This window comes from Lepisma saccharinum, chromosome 10 (assembly GCF_977018435.1).
Source record: "Lepisma saccharinum chromosome 10, izLepSacc3.1, whole genome shotgun sequence".
Classification (NCBI taxonomy): domain Eukaryota; kingdom Metazoa; phylum Arthropoda; class Insecta; order Zygentoma; family Lepismatidae; genus Lepisma; species Lepisma saccharinum.
In genome coordinates, this window is record NC_139238.1 from 75840994 (window position 1) to 75868217 (window position 27224).

Consider the following 27224-nt stretch of genomic DNA (forward strand, 5'->3'; position numbering starts at 1 on the left):
ATGTATGTGACATTTGTGCACTTCTAAGCCCATTTTCTAAGTCCATGCTTCACAAATATGCAAAAAAAGAGAGGTGGGAAGGAGATATTATAACTAGACCTCTGATTTAAGGTTTTTAACCTATTTCTTTCCTTTGCAGGAAAATAAGAAATAACACGTTGTCAGTGTTTCATTAAAAATCGCAACAACTGATCAAGTTTCATAGTGCCTAAAATAACTTATTTTGCTTGTTAGAACCTATTTTAGGTTTTTGTGCCTAAATCAAACTATTTTTTTTAGGTTTTTATGCTTTTTAAGTTTTTATATTATTTTTGCATCACACAGAGGTATTTGTTCTGTTTGGTAATAAGAAAATTCAATGACCAACTTGTTTGAAACATACTCTCTGCAGATTTCCCTCCCTCTAAATCCAATAATGTTTTTCGAAGCTCTGAACAAAGCAAAATGTCTGGTGCCACTTTTGCCTGCACAGTCTAAAGTACAAACTTCTGATCCGCTTACATTTGGTGCTTTCAAGCATTCAAATTTGCATCATTGACTAAGCATCAGTTCAGGCACGTCGCCTGATAATGTTCGCATGAGCACGTGAACACTCATGTATCATAAATTACGTACATATTTAATGCACACACACATATATTCTTATTCGAAAAAAATACTATGTTTGACGTATGAGTATATACACAAAATTTACTCTGACACGACTTCTTTCACGCCTGATAACTTTTCTAGATAGTTGGTAACACTGACTCCCACAGTGTTCCACGGAAAGCGTTGAACACAATTGCTGTGCATGTTGCATAGAGCTGACAGCTAAGGGGCTGTTGGCCACTATACCCCGAAGATGTTCACTTCGCTGTGTGAACACTGATGCAAGCGACGTTACTTCTTCCATTCGGCACAAGAGTGCAGCTTATACAAGGCATGTCTAGGGGGATTCGAAAAGGTCTGTGCTACATAGTTGCAAACTTTAGCGACAATTCGCTAAACCTGGTGGATTTTAAGGGGGAGAGGGACAATTTCCCCTAGGTCCTTCTTGTATTACTTGAAATATAGCATGATTTTGAGGGGAAATTGTTGAAAATAATTGAACTGTTATTCTCACTTTTTATTGAATATGAAGTTACAAGGGAGAGGAGTAAATCTGCATTCAGTACAAAACCATTATTGTGAACACTCGTATGCGAACCGTACGTGACGCCACTGCATCTGTTTAAAGATCATTTTCAGCATATAAGATGATCGTCACAGCGTCACAGATAAAAGGTGGGGTTTTGTCTGGGATAATGTGGAAACTATTGTTATGTATTGTACAGGAAATTATACATAATTCATTTATCATATTGATTAGTAACTTTTGCTAACAGTACAAGTATTAGTACATATTACAATAATTTGTGGATCATTTTGAAAATGATGCATAGAAATGAAAATTTAGTTGGAAAATTAATATTTTTGATGGTTGCATATATTTATTAAAATTTATCACGGTTCCTTTGAAATTTTGTTTTTCAACAATTGTAACTAATTAGTATTTTTCAGGATCTTTGAACTATTTTGAGTTTTTTGGAACCTACTTCAGGAATTTTAAAGGCTAATTTAATATTTTTAGAACCTATTTTAGGATTTTTAGAACCTATTTTAGGATTTTAGGACCTATTTTATGATTTTTAGAGCCTATTTTAGGAGCCTAGTTATAACTTAAAAGGGGTTGGAACAGCAGAAACATCCTCAATATCAAAATGGACACTCGCCCGACCCTGTGGCCGAGTGGTTAGCACATCGCGCTGCGACGCCAACAGTCCCGGGTTCGAATCCCGGTCGGGCTTGGTTGTTTGTGAATGTCCATTCATCAATTTCATCATTTCATCACTCATCCCCATCTTCGCAAATTAGCCAAGAGGCACAAAATGCGAAGTAAAATAAACTAAATCAATCAATCAATCAATCAAAATGGACACTCCGAAAAATATGTTGTTCTTAATTTTAACATCTTATGGCAAGTAGTGGTAGTGGAGACTATACAGGGTGATGATATACCCCAACTAGCAAGAATTATGCAAAGCCTCTCCCCAACTACCCCTAAGGTTCAAGTAAACATCCCCCATCTAACAGTTTCCACTATCTGCACTGTTATGACTGTGGCAAAAAGGACAATAGGTAAGGGAATTTTCTAACCTGAATTGAAGGTGAAATACACAGGAGAATTAATTCCAATATCTTGATCATAAGCCCCTATTGCCCTTGGTAATATATGTAGTCTTGCACCCTGAAAGAAACAACAAATAGCAATTAGTATTATCACCACATGTGAAAACCAATTTTCTTAGCTTAGAAGTTAATTTGGTATGTGCTCTAAATATTGAATGAACTGATAGTATGTATGGTAAATCTAGACTTTGTGTACAATTAAAAGTTGGATTCAAACTATTTAAATGTGCTCATTGGGAATTAAACTCGGGACTTATTAAACAAAGTCTTAGGTGAAAAACATGGATATAAATTTCCTCAAGAGGCAACAACATTTTTTGGGTGGTTTGAGTAAGATATGTATACCGTATAGACAGTGGCATACCTAGGCCTTTTGAATGAAGGGGTTATGTTAGTCAGCACTCATTTTGCCATCTTTTCACACCTTTGACGGTTTTTTTTTTCAGGAATACTTGCCCAAAGGAGGTGGGTTATGACCCCACCAACCCCCTTCCCCACACCTGGGCATGCCGCTGCTTAGAGATGTTTTGATATTCTGCTGATGAGTTTAATTTTTAAATATTTTTTTTTTAATTGACACTTTTAGCAGACTATATATTGAAGTTAGATTTCATACTATAGCTCTTGAGTGGGGGCACTAGGACAAATGACACCATAAAACAGATCAAGTTCGTTCTACTACCCAACAAAATTACCCACAAGAGAAAATTTCAGGTAATGTAAACAGCTATCTCAAATATGAATATTCTTGGGTAATTTAATATCGCGAAAATGAAAGCTATGCCAGTCCTTGAAATGTTAAACATACGCGCTGAGAACATCTGTTTCAGTTACATCAAGAAATGATCAATCCTAATTTGTAACAGAATGTATTAGTAACTATGTTAACAACTTTTTGCAGTGTGGTGGCACATCCTTCTGTGCCACCATTGCTAGAACATTTGATGCATGGATTTGAGTTTGCAGTTTTGAGTTCACTTTATGCACTAAAAGGCGAATTGGGACTGGGCGTACAGCTTAAAGTGGAATCCAAACCACTATATGCCTCCACCAGGTATCGAACCTGGGACCCCTTCATTACAAGGCAAAGATGTTACCACTATGACATCAGGGAGGAACTGATGCATGGATTTGTAGCACTTCTTCTGTACTGTAATGCTTTTTACACTTTCACTGCAAAATGGTCTCAATAGTGCAATAAAATCTTCATGTTTATATTAATATTTATTTATAACAAAGCAGATGACACATGAAAGAATTGCTGCAAATTCCTAACGTGCAAGCTACCTGTAAAGTTCTAATTACTACCTTGATTGGATCTTCTGGTATCAAGGCACGATACCGGTCATCAAAAAACCGTGGATTTTGGTCATCCGCATCTATCACGTTCACATAGAGAACAGTGTCGGAGAATCTTGCAGGTGACCCCTGGTCCTGGAAAACAAAGATGATTATTTAAAATTTGTCTTTTACTTTCTAGATTGGCAATTTTATCATGTTTATTTATACCAATGTATCTGGTAAGCTACTTCACCAGTGATGACTCCAGAGAGAAGGTACAAGGGGGAAGCAGATGGTCCCCGGTTAACTAATTTGCCCTCAAGGAACAACACAAACTAGATAATTAAATGCCCTTTTAGTTCAAAAATGCCATTTTTGATGGTATATAGGAGTGTTTCTCAACTCGAGGACTCTGGCATCAATTATACTGGACGACGTGAACAATTCTGAAAATTGTTATTTTATTTTGTACAGTAACAAATATTTATATTTACCAACAACTCTAGATATAATCGAACTATTACTCTTTATGATTATGAGGATACATATTAATAGACGTATGCATATTAGAAAGATATTTACAAGTAAAATTGTTGGGTCATCAAATTAAAGAAAAAAAAGAATTAACCAGGCCGTGGTCTCGTGAAGGTTCAGAATAACTGGTATATATATGGCATATTAAATGCCTCCATGCTTATTTTTTCTGACATTGGTCCTCAAAGAGAAATTTCACCATGAAGTTGAGTGTAAATAAGATATAATGTAAAATTAAATGAACAGACGCTATAATAGGAATAGACCAGAAAATAATGACTGGCTGGACAATAGGGAGATCATTCAAACCAGAAGAATGTACAAATAACGGCTAAAGGAAGACTGTGATGAGAAGAATATATGAAGGAAGACACTCTAGAATTATTGGGAGTAATTGAAAGAGAAGCAATGAATATGAAGGTGCTCCTTACAGAGTTCAATCATCAGTGAAGAATTTATTCATGAAAATTCCCCTAGTTAAAATGCATCATTTTTAATAACAATCAAATTTAGCATGAAATATTCAAGAATCTATACTCTGTCCCAGGAAACTATGGAGCAAGTGAACGAAAACAAGTGTGTGTGCAAGTAGTGACTTGAGACACCTCAACCAATGAACATCTGAGAGGGAACGTGATTGCGTGGAAGTGGAAAAGAGACTGCAGCAACTAGATGTTTGCAGCATTGTATACTAGTTTTCTCTACCGATATGCATGGCCTTACTCCATAGATTCCCGGGATATAGTATATTAATACCAGCACATTTTAAACCAAAGTTGAGTTTTTGTTTTTAGTCCACTTTATGCACAAAAAAGGTAATCGGGACTGGACTCGGAGTTTAAACTGGAATCCAAATCACTATGTGCCTCCACTGGGTATCAAACCCTTGATTACAAGCTAATGACGTTACCACTACCCCATCAACCCTCTGCCTTTTAACCAAAGATCTATAAACTGAAACATTATTGAAATGTCAAATAGCAATTTATACTTACTTGGGCTCTCAATCCTACAGAAAAATTTGTAAGCGTTTCATAGTCTAATGCCTTCCTCAAAACCAATGTTCCTTCCAATCCATTTATAAAAACAAAATAGTCCTGAAACAGAAATTTTATAGCATTAAATTGGAAGCACTTAATTATGAAAATATGCACTTCAGTCTTTCTATCAACATGAGTACTGAAGAATAAACATGTAACATTCATCTTAGCAGTACTCAATAATTTATTTAGATTGTAATATACTTATAATATTCACTGTAGTCCTGCATGAATGACTTGTTAAACATCAACGTATTGAATGATCACATGAATAGAAATCTGTCTAATTTAATCTACTGATGTCTTACTAGTAAGTAAATGTTTGTAAAAGTTTTCTTAGCTATGCTTTTCATATATTACATATAAACTTGTGCACAGACATAGCAATATAATTGCTACTATTACTCACCGAATGTGGTCCTGGAAGAACGGAATACTGAACGGTTGAGTAAGGACCCAGCTGGTCGGCATCTACAGCCTTTACTCCTTGAAGAACTCTTGTCCCCACAACAGTCACCTATTTCAAACGAAATCGGAGAAATACAGTTTATTATACATTTCAAGATCAAAATAATTATAGTTTCTTATTTAATTTCATTCTCATTTATTAAGAATCCTAAGTACTTGAATTTGAACAGTGATTCTAATCAGCTATTACTATAACGTTCTTGCGATAAGTGTGGTGATGTATCAAAAGAGGCACTTTGAATGTAGAAACAGATCCCGAAATTAATGATTTCATTCGGTGGAGGTGGAAGGGGTGCATTTGCCATCACACTTTTCCCCCTCACGATGGTCTCTGATGAAGGGAGGAAGGTTCTCTGGCCTCTGGTTTAGGACAGCAGAAAAGAATTCCTAGTCCCCTGAGATGTCGCTAGGTGTCTCTGTATCGCATCGGGCCAGAAAACTACTTTCATGTCAACCTCCAGCCCACTTTTAATGTTAACATTGTCTACCAGGAGAAAGTAAACTGTTGTTGTCCCCGAGTTTTGAGTCCCCCCATCAGTTCTGACACCAAATCGCCCCCACTGATTTCATCCATATAAGGTACCTGAACCCAATATGGCCAACCTAAGGTTCCTAATGGTGTACAAAGTCAGAAATGAAAAACTTATCGCAAGATTCAAAAGAGGGAACATTTCTGGACGTTTACTGAAAATTGGAGCCAATTCCAAGTAATGACATGGGTGCAGGGAAGATTTTATTAAAAAGTTGTGTTTATATATAGTGATATATTTTGTTTTCACATCAAAACGCAGCAGAAATTGTATATACAGTACCAGAATGTTGTTTTTATTGGTAGATATGTATATTGATACACTTAAATTATATTTACATAATGACATGAAATTTGCACCAAGAAATAACATTGATTACAAACCAATAAACAAGGGAGTGATATGTCACAATTTGTTACCAGAAGACCATGGATTGCACATCACAGTGTGGGCAATTGAAAGGTCCTTCATCATACTTACAAGGCAGGTTATCTAAGTATCCCCCTCAGATTTCCATGAAACTTGGCAGGTGTATAGAGGGACCCAAAGGAAGAAATACGTGTTTTTGTATTTCAGCTAAAAAACTGTTTGAGGGGGCAACCCCCTCCCCCCCTCAAATGTCAAGATGAGAAATTGAAGTGGGGATCTGACCCCGAAACCACGTAAATATGGCATAGGAAGAACACGAACATATAATTGGAACACACACAGCACAGAACTGTAGGATTGTCGGTACCAAACGCAAGTGCTATCGTGAAGGACGATGGCGGTTGAAGTTCTGTGCTAATAGTACTGGCAGATACACAAGTGGGACACTTGAGATATGAAGTGCATATCACTGGAAAACACAGCTTTGTGCTGTGTCTGTTCCAATTATATGTGCATGTTCTTCCTATGCCATATTTACGTGGTTTCGGGGTCAGATCCCCACTTCAATTTGTCCTCATCTTGACATTTAAGGGAGGGTTTTGTCCCCTAAAACAGTTTTTTTTTTTTAGCTGAAACACAAAAACACGTTTTTCTTCCTTTGGGCCCCTCTATACACCTGCAAGTTTCATGGAAATCGGAGGGGAACACAGGGGTCAGATCCCCACTTCAATTTGTCCTCATCTTGACATTTGAGGGGGGACGGGTTTGCCCAATAGAACAGTTTTTTTATCCGAAACAAAAAAACAACTTATTTCTTCCTTTGGGCCTCTCTATACTCCTGCCAAGTTTCATGGAAATCTGAGGGGGACACTTAGATAACCTCCCTTGTTAGTGAGTCCCACAAACTCTACGTAGACATAAAAGTAATAAATGTCACATGTCCTGCATCATATAATCCAATGTAGGCCATATTGAGTCTACCTTACCAAGGACGTATTTAGGGGGGGGGGGTCCAGGAGGTCCGACCCGCCCCCATCCCCGAAAGACTTAGCAAGTACTAAAATTAAGTAATGAAAATAGCCTATTAGCATTTGTTACATAATCAATGGTTATTAATTTCCTCTGAACTTTTTATAAGGCAAGGATTATATTGGGATCATACGGCTTTGAATTACATTACAAAGAAGATTTATGTACACTACTACTCAAAATAATATGCGTAGAATATTAATCAGAAACTTATTTTTGCCAACTACATGTAACATCATTTTTGTTATTCGATAAATATTCAATTATTCATCTATTTGACATTAATTTCATTGCCAGGGCACTTCTTTTTATGTAAATTATTCCGATCTTAACTACAGGTAAGCTAAGTAATGAATATGCGCTGTTATATCTCTATTCTTATACAGTCTTTTTACCTATTCGTGTAATAATAATATAATATTGATATATGTATTGTAATTAGTATTAATTTGATTTAATACAATTTTAATTTAAACATTATTATTATTATTATTCCTGAGACACTTGGTTCGGACCCCCCCCCACCCGAAACATATTTCTAGATACGTGCTTTGTACACCGCCGTGACAATCCCTGTGGCTAACGAGATGCATGTTTGCCCAGCAGGTCGACTTCCGCCGAACCCAGAGGTCACTGTCACGGGAACAAGACGTGAGAACTTCCCTGGGTGGTTGGAATTCAACAATTAAACCAAACGAGCGAGTCCTCACAGCACACTTTCTCCTTTGCACAGGTCGACACACCAGAAAAGGAGGCATGCGCATGCTCAGTGACTTTTCTCTGTTCATGGTTGTTATCTTAACCCTAGCTTACCCGGGGGAGGGGGAGGTCTGTCAGACCCACCACCTACATTTTTGAACTGTGGAAATTTTTATAAAAAATTGAAAATAAATGACATTGCTCACTAGGATGTTCACAGTATTTCTGTATTACTTTTGTTCATAAAAAAAATGTAATGTATATAGGAGGCAAAATGCACATGGTTGGGCTATAAGGTGCCATCTTTGAATGTGTGTAATTCGAGACAGTAATGCCAGTAATAGTGTACAATTGGCTGGTAATTATTGAAATATAAAGTGTGCCACTTTATGTGAAGAGGAGCGTACATCAGAGGATGTGGTCAGCATCACGCTTTAGGGGACATTCACCATCAGGTACCCGCCCATTTATTTGATTTCTCCCTTACCTTAAATTAATATATAGCTACTCTATTTCAGTCAAATACAACAAATAGGTACCTTATCTAAAAAAAAGTAACTATTGAGCATTCCTTGATAAGATCGAGACACACCGTCAATTTTGCAGAAATCAGCTGTAGTGTCAGTGATTCACAATGATCACGTATCAAAGCACGAAACTGTACTACGATTTCATGAAGTTTACGTTTGAAAATTGAGATACTGTTATAAACGTGATTGCTATTTTTTAGAAGTGGTGGAGGAGACACCCTCCCTCCCTTCATTGGAAAATTTTGATTTTCCCAACATTTCGGGAGGAGCTGTAGCCCTATCGGGTACCTCCTTCGGTACGCTAGTGATCGTAGGTTAGAACCCTGGGTGTGGCACGAACCGTTTATTCGCCGACTGCCCTTGAAATATTTTGCCTTTGTTGCCAGAAACACTATACTTTGTCCCAGCTAACTGTGGAGGAAGGCCGCGCATAGCGCCAGATAAAAGTGGGAAATCTATTGGCCAGAGCGAAGCTGAAGACGCTGATGGGAAGGCTGGTAACTTCAGTCGCTTTCCTCCTCGCCACGCAATTCCGTTCCTCTCACGTGTTCATTGGTGGAGCCATCTCGCGTCACTTCTTGCGCAGGGACTTGTTTTTGTTCGCCTGCTCCACATTTCGCTGGGACGGAGTATATACACAGCTTGCCATATATGATAGCCGATGAATCCGCATGCGTGGCACACGGTTGAGAGTCACGTGACTCCCAACAGACAATCCTCGTCACTTATATTGAAGCTGCTTCTAGCGAAGGCGTGGCCAGCAGGGATTCTGCGAACGTCGTTGGCCTGTCTTCCGTGGTGATTCTGCGCCGGCGCGACCATCGGCCATCATATATGACGAGTATTATACACAAGCGGTAAACAACTTACCTCGGAGATGTTGAGCACGTACGGTGAATTGACGAAGACCGGAGCATTGTCGTTTGCATCTGTGACCCTGATGTTCACAGGAATGACGAAACCCTAAAAAATAAATAAATAAAGTAAAATATAGTAAAGCGCATAAAAGCAATGCTGTTTTTTTCAGTGCAATCAGCAGTGGCGCCGCCACACTTTCTTCTCTGCGTGCGCCACATTATCTTTAAAAATGCTCTTTGAAATTCACATTATTAATACTTGATCCAATTATTCAATAACATGAAGTTTAAATAATAGAATAAGAAGAGGTTATGGAATTTCAAATGTTACATTGAAAATGTGTTCAAATACACCTCACAATATAAATTAAAGATCGTACAATATAATGTGTTAATGTGAAATATTGAAAAATACTATTTCACTGCACAAATCCGTTATTAAGATGTTAGTTAGTAGAGGGCGCTCCGAAATTAGAGATCTTGAGTTCGAATCTTCTGAGGTTTCCCCCTTTTTCATAATTGAACGTACGTACAGTGGGATCCGCTAGTATTGCTCGGCAAATTGTCCATGACTATTTTTTTTAATTTCTCTCTTACATCGTGTGTGTTCAGAAGTTGTCAACAGCTTGTTTTGAATTTCATTTAATTCTTGAAGCTCTTATTGGGTTAAGTAAAGTGCACGAACATGATGATGGACAATTTGCAAGGTAATACTCATAGATCCCACTGTACGTGTGTGTTTTTATTTTTTATTTTTAATTTTCTATCACGAACTTTGCTTATACAGAGCATTCCCTGACATTCGCTCGGCGGCAAGCGGCCCGGCATCAGCGCATGTCTTTCTCGGTGAACGGGGTCCGCGAGAGTCGCACGCTACAGTCTGTTTTTTTTTTTTCGTTCTCTTTCCCTTTCTGTTGACGTTGCAGACTGACGCCAGTATAATCCTCACTCGGAAGTTGTGTTGTGTCGTGTCCGTGTGTTGAAGATTGTGGCTTAATATGGCACCACAAAAGTTTACATTACAACAAAGGATTTATCTTGTCGAGTGTTACTTCGGAAAGAGGAATTGTGGAGAAGTGCGACGACGATTTGCAACGAAATTTCCTGGTGTTCCCTTTCCACATAGGACCACTATATTAAACCTCGTAAAAAAGTCGAGTAACAGGTCACTTCTGAATAAAAGTGGAAAAAAATACGGGAAAATCTAAAAAATAAAGTATACAAAGACAATCCGCACACCATCCGTGAGTTAAAAGAGAGTATTGTACGAGAATTCGGGAGAATTACAGTAGACGAATTTGCACGGGTAAATGCCAATTGCCTTCGGAGATGCCAGGAATGTGTTGCAGCCGAGGGACATAATTTTTAACACCTTCTGTAGTCAAGGTTAGTAAACAATATGAAAACTGTAATTTTAATAGCTGACTCTAGCGACTGTCGCGGACCAGTTCACTGGGAAAGACAAGCGTTGATGCCGGGCTGCTTGCCGCCGAGTCTCGTAGCGAATGTCAGGGAATGCTCTTATGTATTGCATTTTGACAGGGTAGGCTATGATCCACTATGCACCCTTCTTTGGTGCCGCCCTTAGCAATCAGTAAAAATCATGAGAGAGAGAAAGATATTTGAGATGATAAATCTAGACATTTTCGGGAAGAAATTGTCAGTTCAAGAAATTCCTAAGTCGCTTCTATCTTAGCGACAACTTTTATATTCTATCTTTTGACAAGTTCTTTACGATGTATGCTGGGTATACACATGGATGTCCGTAAGAGGGGGCAAGGGGGGACCGCAGCCCCCTTCCCTGGGAAATGAAGTTCCGCCTAAAAAAGTATATATTTCACACATAATTTCATTTATCACAGTAATATGTTAACTATTATAAGGGTGTTGAAGGAAAATTATAATTTCAGACTAAAGCAGTGTTTTTTGAGGGGGCATCACTATTATGGAGCAAAATATGCATCCTTTGTCGCCCCTGGAAAAAAATTGCCTTACTTGCCCCTTCTTGGTAAAAAAAATTACCTTACTTGCCCCTCCTTGGAAAAAATCCTACGGACGTTTATGGGTATACAGGCAAATGTAAAGCTGTAACACTAATCAAATAGTTTTTAATGATTTTTACATGCTGGTTACTGAACCACTGTAAGCAAATTAATAGTATTTCCCTAACTGAATCATGCATAATTAGCATTCTGGTATCTGACCGGATAAACAATAGTTCCACATGAATAGAATACTTATTCCTCAGGAAAGATTGATTGATTGATTTGGTTTACTTCACTTTTCTACCGCTTTTGGCTAATCACGAAGATGAGGATGAGTGATGATATGATGAAAATTGATGAAGGAACACTCGCAAAGAACACCCATGCCCAGGCCGGGATTCGAACCCGGTACCCCTGGCGTCGCAGTGCGATATTCTAACCACTCTGCAGGTGCCTTAGAGTTTCGCTCCAAACAGCCAATGTCCAACCATACCATTCCAGTCTCCCGGTTCAGACTATGATCCTCCAAAGCCGGCTGAGATCAATGACTAAGCCTTGCCTTTAGCTGATTCGCCATAAGAAATTGATGTATCAAGGTCTTAAATTTTCATGTGAAATCACGTGTCTGAAGTAAATAAGGTCTAACTTTGACATTTATACACGATGTAATTTCCTGCACGTAGTGGGATCCATGAGTATTACCGTGCAAATTGTCCATCCCCATGTTCGTGCACTTTATTTGACCCAATAAGAGCTTCAAGAATTAAAAGAAAACTTAAAAACAAGCTGTTGCCAACTTCTGCACCAGCATAAATAACGATCCATAGTTTAAAAGCGGATAGGATGCAAGAGAAAAATTAATGAAAATAGTCATGGACAATTTGAGAAAAAATAATGAAAATAGTCATGGATAATTTGCACGGTAATACTCATGGATCCCACTACAAATGAGAAGCTAAAGAGTAGTGATGGGTCATGGCAGTTCCTTTTCGGGAGGCAGTTCACCGGAGCTCGCTCACCGAAAGGAGTCGTTCACCAGGAGTCGTTCAAAGGAACGACGAGGCCACGGAGCATGCTCTCGGAGGAGGCAGTTCCTTTTAGAAAGGCAGTTCATTGGAGCTTGCTCGTTGAAAGAGTCGTTCACAGGAGCTACCATACCAACACAGCTCCAAGTTGGTTTCGTTGGGCGGGGGAGGGGATGGAAAGAATTAGAGGGGAGGAATCCGCCTTCGCGCAAGAATGGAAGAAAACATAAACAGCTACTAAAGTCACTCCGGCTAGAGTTTGGACTTGAGGAACCCCAGACTTTTCGTCTCCACTTGTGCTAGTGTGAAAGGGGGGGGGCGAAAGCGGTGTTGCCAAACGTCTGAGAGTCTGTTTTTTTTTTTGTCCAGTCGTACAGGACATCTTTTCCTGTCAACATGCACCCTTCGCTCGCACGCATTTCAGGCAGAGGCAGGGAGGCGGAGACCCACGCTTTCGCTTGCTACCCCTAGGCAACCGGCTTCGCCGTGCTTGGCCTTTTTGGGAGTGGATTCTCTCGAGGGGGGGGGGGGGGACGATGAGCTACGTCGAGTTCCGATTACTCAATATTATCCATCCTTTATAGTTTATATTAATTTCATTGTTGTCTACACAGCGATATCAAATAGTGAATTATATATTGATTGGAAGTGAACGAACATTATGTGTTCATCCTCACTCCTCACAAGAGTATCTACAGAATGTTTAGTAAGATCCTGAAATTTAGGTTGAATTCAGAATTTATGTAATATTGAATGGGTGATTGGGTCGAGGGGGACTCATGGGGCTGCAGTTCCCTCCCGAAATTTTGAGAAATTCAAAAGTTTCAACTAAAAGTATTTTTTTAAAAAAATCAGGAAAACCAAATTGGTAACTGAAGGAATCAGGGAAAAATGCGCCCGGGAAAAATGCGCTCTCGCAATAAAAGTGGGAAAAATGCGCCCTGCCAAGAGTAACTACATTAGAAAGTGGGAAAAATGCGCCCAGCACACATGACCTTCACCAACTAATCCATTTCTAACGACCGCCATGTTAGGCAGATTTCAGTTGTATATTGGCATTTATCTTATTCGTATACTTTCAAGTTAAGAACTTCGATTAAATTATTTATACTTAATTGTTTTCATAATTCATGTATATATTTACGTTTTATCTTATATTATTCGCGTATTTTTGCAATATTTATTCAGAATTTATAGACTAATAATTATCCCAAATAATATATGCAACGTTTTTATTGTTTTCCAAATCCAAAATGGCTAGGATTATTTCTATCTTTCACGCAAATTTTGTTATTTAAACACAAGTTAAATACATTTCTTCTTAATATCGATTTTTGTTCAAGATTGTACAAGATTTAAGTAATTTGTCTTTGTTATAAACTAAATCTCTATTTAATCACTTTTTTATGTGCAAGGGCAAATATGATTTATTTGATACAATCAGTTTAGTTAATTCTATATAGTTTAACATTGTAATATTAACTATAGCAAAATATTTCTCCCTCGTTTTCAATAAAATATCGTTTTCCTATTGGCTGTTTATGTTAGGAGTGGGGGAACCACGCTTCGGGTTCTTGGCGATGTAAAAACTTCCACGTTGGTATTTTTAATTGTTGCCAACCTGAACTTTAGCTTACTATCGCTAATTAACATTGATGTGTTATATAAATTATCAGTTTTTCTTGTGTTATTTTATGTTATGAGTTTGTATTGTAAGTTAGAACAATCTGTTATGCTGCTCCTCGCGCTTGAGGTAGCAGTTGAGGTCTTGCTATTAACTGTGAAGGCGGTGCGTGGACTCTCGTGTTAAATAAATTGCTTATCATTGCCTGCGAGCGTGCATGATCCAACAAATTATAACTTTTAACTTGTGCGAATCAGTATGTACGGGCGCGATTTGTGATTAAAGATTTTGGACATTTTAATTATAAAGTATTTTGAATTGTATTTACTATCACGTGTCTCAATTCGGTGGTTTCCTTCCTGGAGGAAGGGTGGATCGTCTTAATCCCGATCCCTGGGTGAGAACTGGTGCTCCCAAATGACCAGCCGGAGCAAGGAGCGGTGTGTTGCCAATTCGGATCTCCATACCCTGGAGTTACGAGTGGTGGCACGTTGCACATTGAAAGGTTGGAATTCCCGGTTATCTAACTCTGTTTAGCCTCCCCGATGGCGCAGTAGTAGCGTCGTCGCCTTGTAATCAAGGGGTCCCGGGTTCGATACCCGGTGGAGGCACAAGTGGTTCGGATCCCATTTTAAACTGTAGGTCCAGTCCCAATTAGCCTTACTGTGCATAAAGTGGACTTAAAACATCAATCCAATCCAATCTAACTCTGTTCATTTGTTTGCTTCAATCGCACACCTGGTAAGCTTTCCAATGAATCAGTAGTCACTACCAACCCATCTCTGGCATAGGTAGATGAAGGAGGCGAGCAGAGAATTCTCGTTTTTTGTAGCTCTTTTCTCTTTCCTAACAGTCCCAAGCCTGTGTTAAGTGTGAGGGGAAGCTGGGTAAAGGTTGTTATAATCAACATATTATCATATTGGTGAAGGTCGTGTGTGCTGGGCGCATATTTCCCACTTTTCATTGTGGTTACTCTTGGGAGGGCGCATTTTTCCCACTTTCATTGCGAGAGCGCAATTTTCCCGGGCGCATTTTTCCCGACACCGCTTGAACCTCTTAAATCAACCTCTCAAATACAATTTTTGTCATTAAACCACTTTTAACCGTAGTATCAGTATCGGAAGATATCGGTTGGATTATATTTACAGACACCGGCCGATACTTTTTCAATATTTTAATCTTTCGCGAGGCTTGCAAATATGCAGCAAGCACTTTCAGGGTGTCCTTGAATTTATGCATAGTTCCAAGTTTCCGTTATTTTGAACCAATGTTGTATGGAAAAGTGTAATACTGATTACTGATAGATGTTATCCTAATAAGAATAATTAATTAATAGGTTCTATCTTAAAGGGTTTAGTTCTCGATAGTTTTCATATTTGAGATGCATTAGTAAAGTGATACTTGCATAAATGAACAGTTCTTTCTTTCGCATAAGTTTGCAGTGATATATAATTATGTTTATTAGGTGAGAATTTCTTGTATAAAATTCATGGTGTCAATAAAATATAAATGTACATTTAAATGTATTTGTTTTGTGTGTGTGTGTTACAAAGGTTTTCCAAATTCTGCGCCTTTTGTTGGATTATTTGGTTATTTTACGTTGCGTTTTTGTACCGCTAGGTTAACGGTGACGATAAGATGGATAAACTACTACAATTAAACATACATTCGCTGTATTTTTTTCCAGGGAAGGGTAAACAAGGTATTTTTCCAAGGTGTCGAATGAGGCATATTTTGTCCCAAAATAGTATTATCTCCTAAAAAAAACTTCAGTTTGAAGTTAGCATGCACCTGTAACGCCCTTCTAATAAGTATCATATATTGAGATTGAAATGAAATTATAATGTGTAAAATGTACAAATTTTAGGTTAAAATTTATTTTCTAGGGTGGCCGTAGCCCCTCCCCAACTTTCCAAACGGTCATACAATTAAATGGATACACGGTCAAACAATCACCCATAAGAGAATGGAAGAAAGGACGCTAAACCTTTGACTACGAAGAATAGCCTTCATTGTATTTTTCAAGCTCTCTCCGCCTCCCGACCCCACTTTTTACTTTACGGTAATGGAACAGCACGGAAACTGAATGTTGTCGTAAGTTTGATATAATGATGTTCTAATCTGTCAAGTTCCTTCTACAGTTCCTTGCAATGCGAGTTGCGAAAACATGCCAGAAAAAGGGTTAAAGGTGAATTACTTGCTCATCCCTCCCTCATTGTTGAGCTACTGCAGCATTGCTGTTGTAAACAGAGTTGCACGCATAACTAAGCGGAAAACCGCCACTATCAACAACCAGCAACAAAAGACGGGACCTCGCTCGCTCTCGCGCTCTCTCTTTCTCTCCCCCTCTCGCGCAGGTTCGTAGGAGTGGGTCATCGACTGGGAGCGTTGGCAGCATACAAGCAAAGCTCACGACTCCTGAGGAACTACCACTTGTCTTGGCAGTTCCTTTTCGGGAGGCAGTTCACCGGAGCTCGCTCACTCAAGCAGCCGTTCAAAGGAACGATCAACTCCTCTCGATGTTGGTTTCGTGCAGCTGAAGTGAGGGGGAGTGGGGGAGGACTTGCTGGAGTTAGCTTGAGTGAAAAGAATTAGGAGAGAGGGAACTCCGCCTACTACTCCACCTACTACAAGAATACCAGAGCACGCACACAGCAGAAACAAAACAAAACACCGTCGCTCTCTCTCGCAGTCATGAGTCATCGACGGAGCTGGAACTGCAGGAGCGGTTGACAACGTACACTCAAAGCTCACGACTCCGAGGAACGACAGCAGAGGAACTGCTCGTTCACTCCGAAGGAGCGAGCAGTTCACAGTTCCCAAGAGGGAGTCGTTCAAAAGGAACGACTCGTTCACGAACGACCCATCACTACTAAAGAGACACACCACACTCCAACGTCCATAACCTATAAACAACTGAAAGGTCAGATTAAAATAAACTAATATAAGGAAACTTTAAAAACACCTTTACAGAGATCACGAGGTATATGTCAAACGTATTATTGTAGCAGTTTTTACGGTGTTAATGTAGATTTTGTTAACTGTAAATATCAAAGAGACATTCTACATTTGAGTTTGTAAGTGATCTATCTATCAGATCTCTAACATTTGATCTTGTTAACTGCAGTGACCTCTTCCATTAGATCATTTGATTATAACTGATTCAGTGAATCTTATGCAGCTCAACAGCATAAACACAAAACAGTTTCTATCGAACTTTTTGATTCTCCTTTTCACGCACTGTTCAACTTGGTCCATTCTGCGTTTGAAAGGAAAGCGTAAGCTTAAAAAAAATATGCACACGCCCGCCATCTCGTAACGGGACTGGTTAGTTCCGTTTCCACTCACCGGGTCTGAAGTCCTCTTCCTGTCACAAATGACGTTCACGTATACAGAAGCTGGTCCATCAAGTCCCTGAAAAGATTTAAAAAAGGACAAGATATTACTGTTTTGCTTCATGCACAGTTAGTTCTTTTGTTTCTCAAGACGTTAAATGACTCGTTTAAAACTACATTTACTTCTCTTCCGCCTACTCGTGGTCATATTGCCACAATTCTTTTATCTGCTTCAATTGTTTTGATGAACTTCTTCTTGTCTCTTTTGTCCATGCCCTTCTAATTGTGTTGTACTATACAAACCAAGAAAGTAATTTTTCAGGTTTCAATGTAATGTAACGGGTAGGATAATATAATGCTAATTACGATAGCAAAAAATATTTTCACTAATTTAACTAGGAAATAATCTAATGGAAAGTTTTGTTCGACCAGTAACGACCGTTAAGTAGTTAAATATTAGCCCAAGATCTTCATTAGTATTTTCTTACTAGAAATCTTGGATTTTTACAATGAAGATCTGTTTAATCTGTGCAAAACATAGAAACAGAGGTTGAAAGACAGACCCAGACACATACTTCACATCATGAGAGTCGCCAATAAATTTTTGTAAGGGAGTCGGATCATTTATAAAACTTCAACAGTAGGAATAATAACAGAATTTTCACGGTTATGATTATATTACATTGTGCTCATAACTATTATAAACTTAAAAATTCCCATTTTAATCCCAAAATTATTACTTCTATTAATATTATTATTATTAATATTAAAGTTGTCTCCAGAGAAGAAATATTGTGTGGGTATCTCAAGGGTCGCCACTTGGCCCAATCCTATTTGCTGTTTTTATTAATGATGTTACTTTATGTTTTAAATCTAGTAAATGTTTGCTATTTATGCTGATGATATAAAAATTTTAAAAGTATTTTTAACAAATAATGATGTAGTTCAACATCAGGCTGACCTTGATAGAATGACATATTGGTGTAAGATTATTGAAATGGAAATTAACTTGAAGAAGTGTAAAGTTTTTAAGATGTACTAAGAAAATTCATTACATTGTTTCTATTACATTTATCAAAGTAAAATGCAAGTGTGCGACAGCCATAAAGATTTGGGAATATTAATAGAATCCTTTCTCATATTTGATGAGCACATTTCAGAAATTTGCAAAAGAGCAAAGAAGATGCTTGGTTATATATTCTTCTCATGGGAAGTTTTTAAAAAAGAAAGTACCTTAATATCCCCGAATAAAACGATAGGTCGATATATTCTTGAATATGGTAATGAATTATGGTTTCTGACAGCCAAGAATTACCTTCAAAAAGTTGAATCAGTTCAAAAGCTTTTTATCAGGATAGTCCTACTATGCACAAAGTTTAAAAAGAGTTACTATGAACAGCATTATTCTGAATGGCTAACACAGTTAAAAATGCCTACCTTAGCAGAAAGAAAAAAATTGAAAAGGAACGATTCTGTACGGGAGATTTTATCTTTCCAAATAATAATGTCTCATAAAATTCCCAGATGGAATACGAGGAGTATCTCAATTCTAAAAAAAAACAACAAAAAAAACAGAGGTTTAATAGCTGAACTTGTGGAAAGCTACAGCAATATGAACTTATGATGATGTATAAGATTGTAGGATCCATTGTTATTATAATTATATATTTAATTTTGTAATTTTTTATGTCTCACTTTGACATTGTGATGCATTTGGTTGTGATGTCGTGCTCATCACTTAAATAAATATATTATTATTATTATTATTATTATTATTATTTCATCTTTGGGCGATTCTTCTACTCAACTCCACTCTCTACACTCCACAAGATGAGTGAGTATGTAGCACAATCGTTTTTTTGACATTTCATACAGTCAGTTTGCTGTTTCTGTTAGACAAGACTAAGCATTTAGATACCATAGTGCGGAGGCGCATAAAGTGGGGGGGGGGGGCAACTGCCCTCAAGACTCACCCTAATCGCCGCCCCTGAATACGAAAACATTCTACAACACTTGCATCAAAATCATTCCATGCAACATCTTACCTAGCTAGATTCTGTTAACTGAACTCTGCTTACCTCCTTGTCGAGTCTCCGTGTGAGGGTGAGGTTCTTGGAGCCAGGGTGGATCTGGACGGGGCTGTCGGTCTCTTTTAGTCTCAGCAAGACGTTCCCTCGATCGCTAGGGTCCCCGTGTATCCTTAACGTGCCTGGAAGAACAACCACAAAAAGAACTGTTGGTATGTAGCAACGACGGCAGATAAAGTTAGCTTCAAGACATGAGACGGTACACAACTAATAATTTTAGCAGGTAACAAGGCAGAAGTTAAAAGCCGCCAAAAAACCGCCTCTCCCAAGCGAAGCTTTGAATTTGAGCTGCCTCTGCCCTCTGCCCTTTTCCTAAGACGCAAGTATCCATAGCAAAGCAAAATCTGTTTCGTTTTTTTTAAAATAAAAATAATAATAAATAAAACGCTTTTATATTTTAAACAATGAAACGGATAAAACTTGTTAATATGCTTTCTCTTAATCATAACACGAAGGACTCCCGGGTTTGATACCTGGTGGTGGCACATAGTGGTTCGGATTCCACTTCAAACTGTAGGTCCAGTCCCTATTAGCCTTACTGTACACAAAGTGGACTTAAAACACCAACTCAATCAATAACACGAAGGACTGTGTATCTAATTTATATTGTAAACAGTTTATTAACTTGTCTAAATAGCCATTTACGCTAAATGAAACTCTCTCGTGTAGGCCATACGAGAAGGTTCTCATTATTTCACGGTTTTCAGGCAACATGTGGTTGCTCGGGGCCTCCGAGATGCGTATACTTCGTGTATACTCCTTATACGGGCTGCAACCTGTGATGTTGAAAGGACTGATGACGTCAAAGGATTAATTGCGTGTTTTGGGGAAATACATGTATTTGAATGGAATCCACGACTTTTGCGACACCGTCGTATACGACACTAGCATTTCTGCCGTCATATGCGACACTGTATGGAAAATATATTCCATAACAGTTGCGACACCGTCATCTGCGACACAAGTGTAAATAGCTTCCCGTCACACTTTATCCAGGCTTAGGACTGGCAGCATCATGGAAGCTGGTGTGTTTTTGAAAACCTTTATTAGTTTTCCTTCGCACTGGCATCATGGAAGCTGCGTTGTTAAATAGATGGATGTATTTATCCTTTGTTAATGACGGATTGTTTAGATCCCTTGTCAGTATAGGAGCAGACTGCAATCCCTTGTCAATGTAGAAATGTAGAATGCGTCGTTTCTCTTGTAGTTGAACCAACATCTTACTATTTTCATTCTAATTTCTGAACGTACTCCATTCTCCTCAGTAGTGTTGCCCACGGGACGAGACGGGACAGGCTTTTAAAAATTCGAGACGAAACGAGATTGATCATGTGTCCCGAGGCAAACGAATATTTTCGAGACGAGAGAGCATTTCACAGCATTTCCACGAGACGAGACAGGCCAAAGTCTCGTCTCGTGGGCAACACTACTCCTCAAAAAGCGCTTAAGATCTCTATGCATTTCATAGTCGGCAAACGCTCTTTGTATTCTCTCATCTAATGTAGTGTACTGACATTGTCTAAGTTTCCCTTTAAGATTCAAGGCCCTCCTCTCACATAAGTAGTCGTTGTACACAGCTTCTAATCTTAACGTCTTCGCTAATTGGTACACTTTAGGACTTGACTTTTCCGTCAATACACTAACTGTATGGTTCCATCCCTCGACTGCATTGTTAGTCCTGTGCCGCTGTTGGGAGCAGTTCCACATGGAAATGTCGAAAACAGAGTTGTTCATCCACTGTTCAACGAAATAATCCAAAAAATTTCTCAATATGTCGTGGTTTGGCGCATCTTCCATCACACATTAACATTGGTTAAAGTAATAATTACAACCACTGATTGAGCCTCGGGAAATAATTTCTTCAGAGACGCTATTGCTGCTGCACGTACGCAAATGTCGCTCATTCTGGTAAACAAATTAGAAATCGTAGGGGAAAATCCAAGCAGTGTCGCTTATGACGGGAAAAAAACAGTTTTTGCCTTAGTGTCGCAAATGACGGTGTCGGAAATGTCGGAACTCCATTTGAATGAGCGAGTTGTTCGAAAAAGAGTTCCTGTAGATGTATTTATTTCAGAGTAAGAATAATAATTATTACCGCAAATTAAACATAGTTATATCCTCATCAGTTACAAGTAAATTTATGCGTTTATATGTAATACAACGTTTAATTACGTGTTATTAAAAAAAGTGTGTTCAACCAGTGCGAAGTGCGACATTTAAGAATTTCTGTATAGTAATATTAATTACACGGATGCTGAACTTGTAACTACTAATTATATTCCTTTATTTAACACGAAAAATGTTGATAGTTATTCATATGTCATTATTGCTCATACGTTGTCTGAAATTGTGTAGTTCAAAGTTCAAAAGTCATGTCTTAAACATCTTAATATTCACTTACTTCTTCAAGCTATGTTCCGGTTTACAAGAATTATGATCTTGATTATATGCATCACGTGAAAGAAATATAATGTACATCAATACAATTTTATGACTTTGTTCAATTTTAATAACTTATTTCACAAATACATTGTGGATAATTTTGTACCTTTGTACTCAGTAATGGATATTTTCCGTTTGTCGATTATTTCTGTCAAAAACAGGAAGGACTTTGTAATTATTGCGATGTAGTTAGGGAAATATATAAAAATGTGTGCTTTTAAGGTATTGGGAAATGTAGAACGAAAATCTCTAGACAAGTTGCTAAAGTGAAAATATTGACTAGTCCTCTAAAGAATAACGATTCGTTTCTAAAATATTGCACAGTCAGTAATTGTGATTTCATGTAACCTATTTGCTTTATTAAAATTTATGTTCTGTGTAAAAGTAGGAGAGCGAGATTTTATCTCAGCCTGTTCTAAATATCACAAGTACAAGGGGAAAATATAATTATCAACATATATGTCAGCGAATTTTGCATGAAACGATTTCAATACATGTCCAGGTACAGTTAGAAGTAAATTGTCGTTGAAGACATGAATGAAACACACGCTGATATTCCTAAAACGCCGTATCCTGAAAAACAACTTCTCTTGATTTTTACCAAATCTAGCTTGTCTACCGAAAAGGGATATAATAATAAGGATTTTAGAATATGAAATTCTTCTATCAATATTCTCCTGATAGAACATGAGGTTTATTGTGTTCTCCTTCTTTTTGCTTTGGACTTCTTAATTAAACTAAGTTGCTTGCATTAATATTAATTCTCATCTTTCGTGTGATAGTAAATCCATTTGCATAGGCTTGAATTGCTGTTAAATCATCTAAGGTTAGTGCATTCATGTATATCGAATAGGTTGGGCTAAGTACGTTTGTTGCATTAGTACGTGTACATTTTCTCTCTTTGCTCGATGTAAAATTTTTAAAACGAAAAATGATTTTAAATAAATTGTAAGCTACAACGAAATAAGTCAAACTTGTGCAGCCAAATATTTACCGTATTTCTAGAAAATAAAAAAATATTCAAATTACACACGGGAATTGAGTTTTCAAGGTTGGAAAGCTTATTTAATGGGAAATTCCGATCTTACAAACTCTTTCGTTAACCATCTGTACGTAAACATTTACAAAATTATCTTGCATGCATAACTTGAATCGTAAGTGTTTATTCCACATCAATTCAATAGCAATTATATACTAACGATGATAATTCTATACGAATTTAGAGTAAGCATCAATTGTAGGATAACATTTTATCTCTGTCGCCTTTTTCTCCTTGTTAATTTGAAAAATAAAGGTATATTATACAGAATGGTAAAGATTGGATTTTACCTTTATCAATATTATTTTACTTATTTTCTAATGCCGTATAACATTTCAAATGTTCTTGAGGTGAAAGCAACGTTCTGAACGAATAAGAAAGGTCGATTCAGTCAGAAAACTAAGTATTGTACTCATATAATACACTTTGTTAAATGTTATAAATGGACTATACTTGACTGATCCTGTGACGTCACGGAAGCTGGTGTCAGGCCCGTATATAAGCATCTCGGAGGCTCCGGGCTGCTAAGCCGAAAAATCACATTTATTTATTTATTTATTTTGACTTTTCTGCCACCTTTGGCTAATCGCAAAGATGAGGATGAGTGAATAGCTATGTAATGAAATTGATGAAGGGACAACACCTACAAAGTGCCCAGGACAGGATTCGAACCCGAGACCCCTCGCGTTGTAGCGCACTGTGCTAACAACGGAGGTTGGTTTTATACTGAACGAAGAGAAGTAAAAAAAAAAGAGTCTCAAATTTACGGCGCCTAAGTTTCTGAACTGAAATTGTACGCAAGAAGGAGAACTAAAAATTTGGCTGGTTCATTTTGGAAGAAATGAAGAAAGAAGAATTCGAAAGATATGTAACAAGAGTTCCAGTGCTGAAACTTGATCCTAACTGGCCACTTGATAATTGCTCTTCTTCCGGAGAAAAACCTAGGCCTACTGTAATTTACTACCTGCTGTTGCAACTTTCACGGAATGAGGTAAAATACGATCGCCGCGCCACCAGCGGGAAATAAGAGAAAGAGGCCTTCGTTCTTCCTTTACAGAATAAGTGTATCAAGCGGTTAAGTGTTGTTATGAACTGGCTTTCGTTGAGTTCAGCTGTTATCATCTCAGTAAATTGTCTGTCGCAATTACAAGGTCTGGGTTTTAACGTTTACTACAAATTGGAACGCCCTATTTTGAAATTACACCCTCACTAATAAGACCCTAATGTTTTTACTTCTTGTGCTGACAGATAAATGAACTTGTTTCGTTCAATAAAAATGTGTACATATTTTGTTTCTTGAATGATTAATAAATAATTTCAGAAAGAATTTTTCTCGATTGTCTTTAATTTTTCGTCATGGGCGGATTGCAGAGACTGCGTAGGGCCGATTACCTACTTCCGCTGAACGTTTAATATAAACAATTAGTTATGAATTAACTTATACTGGTCGAATTTCCAGCTGGCAGCTGATCTTCATGGCTATTTCTGTCGCCCAATCGTCTTTGGGGGTGTTTGGCTCGATTGGCGTCAACATGCTCAGTTGCGAAGTAAAAGATCTAAAGGCAACATCCCTCTCCAGTTACAACGTTGCCAAGCGTACGTCTGTTTTTGCCAGTTGCATACCGATCTGTGGGTGGTCGTTCCGGAAACTTCATTGTGAAGGAGGACTACGTGTGTAGTTGTATCATTAACTCCCGTTGATTTCTGGTGCTGACGATATCGTTGTCGGAGAACTCTCTCGTTTTACAGTAACAGAGACAGTACCTTTGGAAGCATGTGGTGTATCCGGCGCACATTTGTTTCGTCCCGCTAAGAGCGTTCGATGCAGTGACTGCGTCAGGGAAAAGTGACAGGGGGCGGGGGGGCAGAAAGGGGGCGACAAAATATTGTTGGGGGGGCAGTCACATTAAAATGCCATATGTATATAAATATATAATTATAAGAATTATTATTATTATTATATTCGTGAATGGTGTTTTGTGTTTGTCCTTTATTTGGAGTGGACGTTTACTGCCTAAATTTACTTCTTGATTACGAATTTATCTCCATATGATTCGCTTTAATAATATCATATTTTTTATTCGATAAATATTCAATTATTCATCTATTTGACATTAATTTCATTGCCAGGGCACTTTTTTATGTAAGTTATTCCGATCGTAACTACAAGTAAGCTACGTAATGAATATGCGTATATCTCTATTGTTATACAATCTTTTTACCTATTTGTGTAATAATAATATAATATTGATTCATGTATTGTAATTATTATTAATTTGATTTCATATAATTATTTTAATTTAAACATTATTATTATTATTATTCCTGAGACACTTGGTTCGGACACCCCCGAAACATACGTGCTTGCTTAGGAGAGCCAGGTTTTGAATTCTTAGCAGTTAGTTTTAGTGACTGTTAGCAGCTGGATGTGCCCCGCACTTGACCCGATCTCCCATCCCCCTTCCACACGAACACTTTTGTATGGAATGTTGTGCAAGTAATCCAGAGACAGAAAGATATCTTTGTTTTCAATCTCGCTGTTGCACGCAATCAAATGGTCATTAAGGGGCATCAGATGTCACAGACAAGCGGGGAAAACAGCGAATGAAATACCACACCAAGGTGAAAACGACGGTTTATGACCGAACGTCGAACAACACGCTGCAGAACAGCTACTGGGGCATGCTTTTCCCATTGTGAAACGCTCTTAGGGAGTTTCGACAACAGAACAAGACGCCTCCCTCCAACGAAGGCATGAGAAAAAGACATCGTGGAAGAAAAAGCTTTTCCCATACATCTTCACGTTGAGCTTACTTTTTCAATGAACCCAGCACACTTCCTTATGGCAAAAGTTGACTTCATGGGAGCATGTGTTAACAAATTATGTGCTTTGGAGTGTTATTACGAGGGTCAGATTCATTCAACACAGGATTCTCTTCTTTCTTTTAACTGTTAACGGAGATACTGCACCAAGCAGGACAACGTTAATAGCATGTTAGTGTACTAATTGTCTTGTTAACCTACATGTTATGTGCTCATTGAAAATAAGTTCTGGAAAAGAAGTTTGGAAATAAGTTCTGGAAAAGAAGTTTGAAAATAAGTTCTGGAAAAGGAGTTCGAAAAATTGAGTTTGAAAATAAGTCAGACTCTAAAGCAGAGGCTATGTTCAATTTTCTATTTGAATAACAAAAAAACTGCACAGCCGATCCGTGGCGGAGAGCGCGCTTCGACGCCAGGGGTCCCGGGTTCAAATCCCGTACTGGGCATGGGCGATCTTTGTGAATGTCCTTTCATTAATTTCATCTCATCATCGTCTTCGCGATTAACCAAAAGTGGCAGAATCAATCAAAACCAACAAATCAAAAAACAGCAGAGATACTCAGATTCCAGTGTGTCAGCGTTGCCAACTTCCAACGCGTCAAAACCGTACACATTTGTCCAATTGGACGTATTTTTGCCTCCTGGACCGTACACTTCAATTTTAGGAATTCTTGTACGTACTTGTGTCTGTTTGAATCTTCAATACGCCAATATGAGTTCAAGATTGTTATTAAGTCCACTTTATGCACACAAAGGCTAATCGTGACGGGACCTGTAGTTTAAAGTGGGATCCGAAGCACTATGCCATGCGTCTCATTTCAAAACGGGGATCCCTAGATTACAAGGCGGCGATGGTACAGTGGGATCCATGAGTATTAACCTGCAAATTGTCCATCACCATGTTCGTGCACCTTATCTGACCCAATAAGAGCTTCAAGAATTAAAATAAAACTCAAAACAAGCTGTTGACTACTTCTGCACCAGCATACATAAAAATTCATCGCTTAAGAACACATAGGGTGTAAGAGAAAAAAATAATGAATATAGTCATGGACATTTGCACGGTAATACTCATGGATCCCACTGTACCACTACGCCATCGAGGAGGCCCCATGAACCGTCGAGAAGCTGACTTACCTACAAATAAACGCGTGTATGTTCGCTTGTTGAGGAAGTCTAAATAAATGCATTTGATTCAAGCAAATTTTACAAATACTATAACATCAGAATTTTGCAAAGTCTTACACACTAAAGTTCAAATCACCAACCCTGAGACCTTCTGTAAACAAAACCACCTGCATGCAGAAAGCATTGCAAAC

The 27224-nt window shown here is 38.1% G+C and overlaps 1 protein-coding gene across 2 annotated transcripts in view; it reads right to left on the reverse strand.

Moving 5' to 3' along the window:
- Cad96Cb (protocadherin Fat 4-like Cad96Ca) overlaps positions 1-27224 on the reverse strand; it is a 244023-nt gene that overhangs the window by 40757 nt on the left and 176042 nt on the right. For both annotated transcript variants that reach the window (XM_083130503.1, XM_083130502.1), the window contains exons 4-10: positions 19596-19726; positions 17531-17596; positions 9562-9654; positions 5476-5583; positions 5022-5123; positions 3520-3645; positions 2179-2269 (exon numbers count right to left, since the gene is read on the reverse strand). In XM_083130503.1, the coding sequence (XP_082986629.1) occupies positions 2179-2269; positions 3520-3645; positions 5022-5123; positions 5476-5583; positions 9562-9654; positions 17531-17596; positions 19596-19726 (717 nt within the window). The remainder of the gene's footprint in view (positions 1-2178; positions 2270-3519; positions 3646-5021; positions 5124-5475; positions 5584-9561; positions 9655-17530; positions 17597-19595; positions 19727-27224) is intronic.